General features: G+C 30.3%; 2 protein-coding genes across 2 annotated transcripts; both read left to right on the top strand.

Annotated features, from left to right (window-relative positions):
* Nucleotides 1–425: 425 nt before the first annotated feature.
* On the top strand, nt 426–1,639 carry LOC140044041 (uncharacterized). The gene is made up of 3 exons (XM_072088522.1): nt 426–597; nt 975–1,145; nt 1,322–1,639. The coding sequence occupies exons 1-3, from the start codon at nt 426–428 to the stop codon at nt 1,513–1,515; spliced, it is 537 nt and encodes a 178-aa protein (XP_071944623.1). The 3' UTR covers nt 1,516–1,639.
* Nucleotides 1,640–1,905: 266 nt separating this feature from the next.
* On the top strand, nt 1,906–8,534 carry LOC140044040 (uncharacterized). The gene is made up of 12 exons (XM_072088521.1): nt 1,906–2,122; nt 2,440–2,645; nt 3,014–3,103; nt 3,218–3,412; nt 3,679–3,924; nt 4,575–4,769; nt 4,933–5,094; nt 5,204–5,506; nt 6,058–6,138; nt 6,234–6,441; nt 7,766–7,801; nt 8,005–8,534. Exons 1-12 carry the CDS (start codon nt 1,906–1,908, stop codon nt 8,532–8,534), a joined length of 2,469 nt encoding a protein of 822 aa, XP_071944622.1.
* Nucleotides 8,535–8,806: the final 272 nt, after the last annotated feature.

The raw sequence follows: 8,806 nt of genomic DNA, 5'->3' as shown, positions 1-8,806 counted from the left end.
CATTAGTAATATACTGTTTAAAAACAGTATATTACTAATGACACATATTGAACATTGTACTGAACCTTTGAACTGTATGAATGTGACAACGATGAGCAGTCATAATGACATTGTTAAAACTATGGCTTCGAATTGATTCTTAAGTGTAAAATATTTGTATTTTTACATTTGTTTTTGTATATTTTGCATTTATTTTAATTGCAATTTAGTTCCAGATGAAATATTAGCTAGAGGTGAAAGCGCAGTTAGATCATTTCAAAATGAACTTGAAAATGGTGAGATTGCAGTTGTAAATTCAAGATGTATGTTTCTCGGGAAAGAAGGTGCTGGAAAAACTAGCTGTGTAAAGGCCATGCTTGGACTAAGGTAACAAAAGAACCAAGTTATTTTATAAGATGCACCAAAAAATATATTAATATTTTAAGATGAACAATTGGATACATTCTACTTTCATTAAATCCGACCTTTTGGAGTTCATTATTCATTATTATAGATTTAAATCCAACGAACTATCTACTGATGGTATTGATATCACAACGACATTGTTTCAAGCAATTGGAAACGACTGTGACAAGTGGAAGAAGGAAGATATCGACGGTAAGTTTGAAAAGAAGAATTAAAACATAACAAATGACACATTAACTGTTCGTTCAAAGTGGGCTGTCCCCACAAAAGAGAGAAACTCTCTCTTCCTTCAACATACGCATACTTGCCTGCTTTGGGCAATTTTTGTATAGAGATTTATTAGTACCATAATTAAGGTAATAAGTACCGGTAAGGTACATTGGAAATAATATTTTTAATAAATACTTAAAAATGCATTTTGGTCTATAATTACATAAATGACCTACATATTATATTTATTTTATTTACCGGTGATTTGATGATATATCTCATTTTTCTAATTTTAGTATTTAATTTATTTTCTATGATGTGTACCGTACAACCTTATTTCACCTTGTGTTTTTTTACAGTTATGGAGCTCAACAAGAAAATACGGGAAGATGCACTTGCAGAAAAACTTGCAACACAGTTAATAAAAGAACAAATGGATGATGGCGAAGGAAGTTCAGATATGTCAACATCTAAATCTGATTCCCAACTGGAATCATCAGCAATCTCTTCTTTGGATCCAGTAAAAACAGGTATGATGAATATCTACTACAATTTATATTACAAGGGTATTTTTATTATTCTAAACAAACTGTATTGGTGATCAAAATCAAGTTAAGATGCACTCATACAGTATAGAAACATACATAAAAGTGAAATGTTAGACATTTTATATATTGTATCAAAAATATATTATAATGAATTGCAGGAACATCCCAGAAAACGCCTGAACACATCACAGCAAAGATGGAAAAACAAACGTCAACTGAAACCAAATTCCATTTACAAGGTGCTGTTTCAACACCTTCGATATCTGATTTTGAATGTTCTATATCTTCTGACTCTGTGTATTCAGTGGAAGGTTTGATTATTTTTTTAAATATTTTTAAAGTTTTCAAATAAACATCAATAATATAATACGTACTGACGATTATTTTGCATAAATAAAGTTTGGTTTTTCGCATTTTAATCACTTTACTATCAAGTCAGCACGCGAATTAATAACAGCAAATTAATTTCATGACAAGAAAAGAAATTAATATTTTAGTTTATTGTTTAGGTTTTGTAAAGTAAATAAACCAATTTAATGTAAATAACAAATTAATGTAGTGTATTCTACATGCTGATGCTGAAATAAACACTATAACTTCATAGGAGTGTTGTTTATATTATTGTTTCATTATTATTAATATAAAGTAAATTTAGAGCTGTGGAGCTTATACAGGCCTATAAGTGATATTTCAGTGTTCTAGTATATAAAAATATAACCATTTTATTCGTTATGAGTGCAACATGACACAAATAATCATTTTTAGTTATACATTTTCGCCGACAAAAAACCTGAGATTCAAGCAAACCCAGCGAATATTTGAAGACGCTGTAGTCGAAGAAATTACATCAAAGATGAAAGAAAGATCATCTTTCAACGAACTTCCTTTATGCGAGGCTTCTACATCGGATTCCAGAGAGTCTGATTACACGTCATTGGCAGTGGATTCGGCAAAAAAGGGTTGGACTCATTATTTGGTTTTCTTTATATTTTTGTAAAATAATATGTATGGAAGAGTGAGGTTGTTCTTGTTGCAAACATATAAATGTATTAAAATGCAAATATTGCATTGGTATTAAAACTGGGCAATCAATAATATTCGCTGCTCGTTCAATTCTTTAATTATTCTGACTAATGTATTTATTTATTGTATACACTTACTTATCCTTTATAACATTCATTATGTCTAATCACAAAAATTCAGACCAGTCCATCTATCCATATCCATATCTAATTTACACACACACCATTGATTTGTAGTAATTATTTGAATTTAGAGAGTCAACTAAAAGAAAATCTGACAATTCCCGACTCAATTAAAAAAAAAGTTGTTGCTAAAATAAAAAAGCGAAGACAGAAAGATAGTAGGGCGATGAAAATGTTTAGGAAATTTGTAAAAAGTGATGATTCAGAAAGTATTCCAAGTGGCGTAACTACTATATGGGACTACGCAGGTCAACTGGACTACTACATAACGCATAGGGTATGTTCCTATTTTGTTATTTGCTATTACTGTACTTAAAAATGTCTTAAAAATTTAAAAATAAATTTATTGGTGCATGTTTAAAAAAAGGGTCTTGATTTGCTTGTTTACGTATCTATTTTATTAAACAGACATTTAAATTATATTTTAAAATTTTATTTGATTTATGTATTTTTTCGTTTGTTCTATAGTTTTTGTTTCATATGTTAAATGATTATTACAAAATAAAGAGATTTGCTCATAGTGACGACATTGTGGTGTGGTATAACATTTTCACTAAAGTATTATTTCATGTATCAATTAACACATCCCTAATAAATGACTTGAAGTATAAACAAAGTTATTATTATCAATTGTATTTTGTTTAGTTTTTCCTCACAAATAGAGTGTCCTACTGTGTAACGTTTAATGCGTGTGATAACTTGGATGAACCAGCTAATCCGCGAGATTCAACCACAGTAAGTTGACTACCTACTTATTTCGTTCGAATTCACTTTATTAAATATGCATATCTTTGTTATTGAAAATATTTTAGCTTACTTTGTAAGATTGCATTTTATTTGTGATTTTAGAGTACACTAGGAATGACCAATTTGGAAATGAATATGTTCTGGATAAGGTCCATTTATGAACATACTGTGGCACAACATGGTCCAGGAAGTCCCATTAATATTGATGGCAAGATCATCGAGTCACCTCCTATCTGTTTGGTTGCTACACATATGGACACATTTCGTAAAAAGTCAAAATCTAAAAATTGGATCAAGGTAACAGAAGTACATTAACATTAGACAAGCTTACAATTTTGCAACGGTATGTGGTATACACGGACGGAATTAAAGCTGAATTAGTTAAAACCGATACAGTGATGAAGTTTAAATAGCGTAGCCTACGGTCCTCAAATTAAATCGTGTATTAAGTTTAATTATTGGTTAGACTTATTCAAATCAGAAATGAAATAACAGTTTGTAAGAATAATTACATTCTTGTTGTTGTTATAGCTTGTAATTATGAAAAACATTTTTTATTAAAGGAAGTGGAGGATAAGTTTCGTAAAATGTTTAAAAATATGGAAGGAATGCCATATGCCGATCATGTAGATCGTGAGATGTACATGGTTGATAACACTGTAAAATCGCATGAAGGTATAAAACAACTAAGGAGAAACGTTGGTCGTTATATGAAGGCCATGGTGAGAAGTGTTCCATTAAAATGGGTGGATTTGCAAGAACAGATGCAAGAAATTGGAAAAACAACACTGTGTATTACTTTTACTGAGGTAAGATTTTGGTTTTTAATGTATAACCGTGAATTTTATGTTGTCACAACTGTAAACACAGATTAATAAAACACATATGGAGTAAGAACACTAGTACAAAATAATGTATTATCTTATTAAAAATAGTGTACTATACGGTAACAATTATAATGTATAACGTCATAATTTGAAGGACACATTTCTGTCTACAATGTAATGTTGACAAGTTCTTTTTTTGAGCCAGCCATGTGAATTAATATTACAATAGTCAATAGTCTTGTCATTTTTTAGTATTTGGGAAGTCTTCATCATTATTGTACTATTTTTCTTGTTTCAGTTGTTCCCGCAAAACATGAACAACTGAGATGACTAATAAAATCTAAAATTTAATTGGTTATTTCGTAATGTGAATAAAGTCATTTACTATCTCCTAAGAAAAATGAACAAAGATAATGTAAAATAAATATAAAAAAATGCAACGAAACAGTTACATTTAACCAGAAATATGCCTTTCCGACAATGCGCTTTCTAAAATGTCTAGTCAAAGTGAAGAATGTTAGATAAAAATATGTTTTAATCAACAATAAGCTGTTTACAATTTTTTTAGAGGAAAATAACAATATTTAATCATCACATTCAGTACATTATATTTTGTTATTAATTTGCATTAGACATCTAAAGTCGGCACTGAATGTGGAATTTCAAAAGATTGGCTATCCACTGCCATAGCGTACCTGAATGACATTGGAGTTATCATGTATTCAAGTACTAATAAGAAATTAAGAAACACAGTGATAACAAATCTTTACATGATGATTGAAATGGTGACAAAAGTGATCACAGTAGTTCAACCAATTATTGAAGTGGTAAGTAGATAAGGTTAGCAGCAAAATAATTGTCACAAAACGGATTTAAAATATTGACATGTGGATACATGATTACATTTAGTTAGTTGTTTGTTGTCAACATTTATTGTGGTTGTATGAATACGTTTACAAATTAGTTTTTGTATTTATTATTTGGAAACAGAAACAATTAAGAAATCTTTGGAAAAAGCTTAACAAGGAAGGGATCCTTGAGGAAAAATTGCTACGGCATTTATGGAAAAGAGAATTAGAAGAAGATCCAAATCGTTTTGATATTTTTACTGAAGTGATGAAAACATTTGGTTTGCTCTATGAGAAATTAGAAGTAAGTTGAACAAATTTGCTCTTAACTAAATCTGAGATAATTTTAGTAATATAGTTCGATGTTATATATTATATTGTTCATAACACTACAAATACTTATTTTACATTAGCATGAAAGCGAAGATAACCGGATGTTCCTGGTTCCATGTCGGATGAAAATTAAGGATGAAAGCCTTAAAGTTGAAATGGACAAGAAACAGAAGGTATCACTTTATCTTACACCTACGGACTTCCTTCCTGATTCTGTGTACAATACATTGGTTGTTGCATTTCTGAACCTGGTGGAGCTTAAAGGTAGAGGACGTGACCCAGTTGTATTTCAAAATCGTAGTGATTTTGACTTTGGAGATCATGAGGTTCGTTTAGGTCCCATGAAAATCGACCATCAAAATGAAAACAAGCATGCGTTGAAGGTACGAACATTTATTTAACTCATATTTACCATAATTTGAATATTTATTATTTCTGTTGATTAGCTAGCATGTCTTTAGAAAGATTTTAAACAAATATCAAATTATCAATTATTTCCGATCATTTTCTGCATGTAGAAATTTGGTCTCCTAAACATTCAATCAGTTTTAGCAGTAGTGAGAGCTAAGTACGTCTGATCATGACTACACGGATGGATAATAATACAAGCTGTGATTACAACATAATTTATGTATTCTAATAATATGTATTCATTTAAGATTCTTAGAATAAAAGTAACTTAGACAATAAAACAACAAATAATATTATAATAATATAACTAAAATTAATATAGAGGCTATTTTGTGTTACAGTTTTTAATGTTTTGGTATCTAGGTTGCCCAACGGGTATTTGTAATTCTCTGAAAGATTCTAAAAATTAAATGATACATTATATTCACCAAATAAATGTACAGTAATGAATATACGTAGACGTAAGCAGTGTGAGATAGAATATGTTAAATAATTCAACAAATCAATACATCTTTTTTAACAGCTTGAAATATCCCGTCGAACTAAAGTTGACGAAAATAACACAGAGGAAATATTTGAACTAAAACCGAGCTTATGCATTGAGGTAAAGATTCTAATATTGTAATGTAATAGCTTATCTGAATGCAGTTATAAGAAACGTTTCATTCAAATTTATTTATTGTGTATTTTTTGTTTTAGATACTAAGCTATTTACAGCTTCAACTAAAGACTGTCCTGAAAACTAATGAAGGAATCGGTTATAACCTACGTGTGTTGTGTTTCGCCTGTTATCCAGAGCACATTCATTTACACGATCTGGAAGAGTGTTTAAAAGAAGACAACAGCACTGTTCCATGTGGTGAGAAGTCGATGAAAACTGATCGCTTAAAGCGCTTATTTTTGGAAGGTGGGATTACACATTCATCAATATTGTGTTTAATGACAAAATAAATATGTATTTTATGACAACTAACTATATTACTTATATACATATGTAAGGATGTGGACGACAACACAAAAGGAAAAACACGCCTTTTCTCACTTTTACCACGGTCCGGTGGTGTATTTGGTTTTAATTTGTTTTTAGCATAACAATAGAGATCAGTATGGTCCTGAAAACCACAAAATAAATACAATAAGAAACAAAAGTAAATAATATTCTAAAATACAAGCCAATTCTTAGTAACGACCTCACTTAACAGGCGACTCTAATAAAAAGGATTCTCTCTGAGGACTGCGACTATTACGTCAAACGGCACGTCTACCTAAACAGCCTCTGTATACTTTGTTAGAGTATACAAATACCTAATTAATTACCTACACAATTGCATCGTAAGTGCCTGAATATTACTATTATATTACTAGAATAAATGCATGTTGGAATTTACTCACACTATTTGAATACTAAACTTAGTCTATTCATTGAATCAAGGAGTTATAATCTTAGGTTTGTGTAAAATATATAAACAATAACAAATCCATGGGCGCAGCCATTTTGTATGATAAATAGAGGGCGCACTACATGACGATCTATCACGAGCATGGTAGCCTCGTGTATACAAATTAATCAAGTGTGAACTGTAGGATGAACTATTTTATACAAACTGTTAACTAGAAACTATCTTCTATAAACTAAACATTACTAAATCTATCTAAACATATTTTGTTAATACAAAGAAGGTTTATCACAAAAGTATATATTATAACATTATATGGCATAAAATCCTAGTTCAAAGATTGTAACACAATACTATTCAATAGGCTTCCTAACTGCACATTCCATGAGTCAAGGTTAACCCAAAACAAATGTCTAGGCCTATGAATGCAATCATCTTAAAATACAACATTAATGTTTCTTAAACATAACAGAATCTTATAAATGTATAACAAAGTAATATATGTATAAAGTAGAGTAATTACCTTTTAATCAGATCTTTAATTAAATAAGAGACAAAACTATCTGCTTCCTTGACCGGTTCATGAATACAAAAGAAAGCAAATCATTTGAAAAAGACTGTTACAATTATAGGGGGCAGCAACACCTATAGGGGGCAGTATTTAATTATCACATGATTAGATTAATCCCCACACATATTTAACCTACAAATAAATAACAATGATATCTTTCAGTGACAAATGTACGTGAATATTTATGTAATGATAATAAAAATATCTACACAACTTTTGAAGATATTAAAATATAACATCATTTATTATCATTTCATTTCCAGGCAGAAGTAGTGTGGAGCCATCACCAATTTATCCAGGTAACTAATATACCAACGCACCACAATAGGAATAATACTAGTGAATTGAATGTGTTTATGTCCATGGTGTTCAAACGATATACACTGTGTACCAAATAATGCATGTATTCAATTGATAGTATTCATCATATTGCGCAATATGATTATTACAATTTTTAACTTGAAAATCTGAATGTAATTGTTTTCGGTTTTCTTTTTTACAGGATCATCCGAAGAGTTTGAAAAAATCGTGGTAAACATATCAAGCTGGTATGATGAACATGGCTCAATTGATAAACTAAAGGTGTTATGCAAAGATCTGATAACACCTTACAATGATTTGCAGGATGCTGACTGCATACGTTTCTTCAACCTATTGAAACGATCTGGCCATCTTACCAGTACAAACGTTAAAGTTCTTGTTGACGCAATTAATGTCACTGGTACCAATGGTGTTCTGGAGGTCAACAAACTGTTAAAGGAGACATTTGATAAAACCAACCAGTGTATCACATCCTTTTCAACATATCGACAACAACTAATTCAGTTCGGTGACGCACTTTCGGAAGAAAATACAAGAGATCTCATCCGTTTGAAAAGTGTTCTAAAAAAACAAAGTAACAACCAATGGACTGTGATATTAGATCTTGAACAAAAGGGGATTCTAAGGGAGGATAACTTGCAATCATTTATTGCATTTTTAAAGGAGAATAACATGACTGTTCCTGCTGAAAAGTTAGAATATAATGCTTAGCATTGATGCCGAGTATATTACCAAACTTAATGTCGTTAAATCAATCACCTGTTTGGGTTTCAATATTTAAATATAAACAATATAAAGCTCTGTCTACACTATCAAAGTATTTTTTGAAAAAAAAAAGTGTAATAAGCCCAGATATGGTAGTGATATCACATCATCATGTCCATATATGGGTACATCAAATTTGTTGACACATAAAGTTTAATAATGTAGATAGATATTTGAAGCCAGTAAATGTTATATTAATTGATTTAAATTTCCACCAA

The sequence above is a fragment of the Antedon mediterranea genome, chromosome 3 (genome assembly GCF_964355755.1).
Source record: "Antedon mediterranea chromosome 3, ecAntMedi1.1, whole genome shotgun sequence".
Classification (NCBI taxonomy): domain Eukaryota; kingdom Metazoa; phylum Echinodermata; class Crinoidea; order Comatulida; family Antedonidae; genus Antedon; species Antedon mediterranea.
The sequence above is the reverse complement of the archived record's forward strand: the minus strand, read 5'-3'. Positions and strand labels throughout refer to the sequence as shown.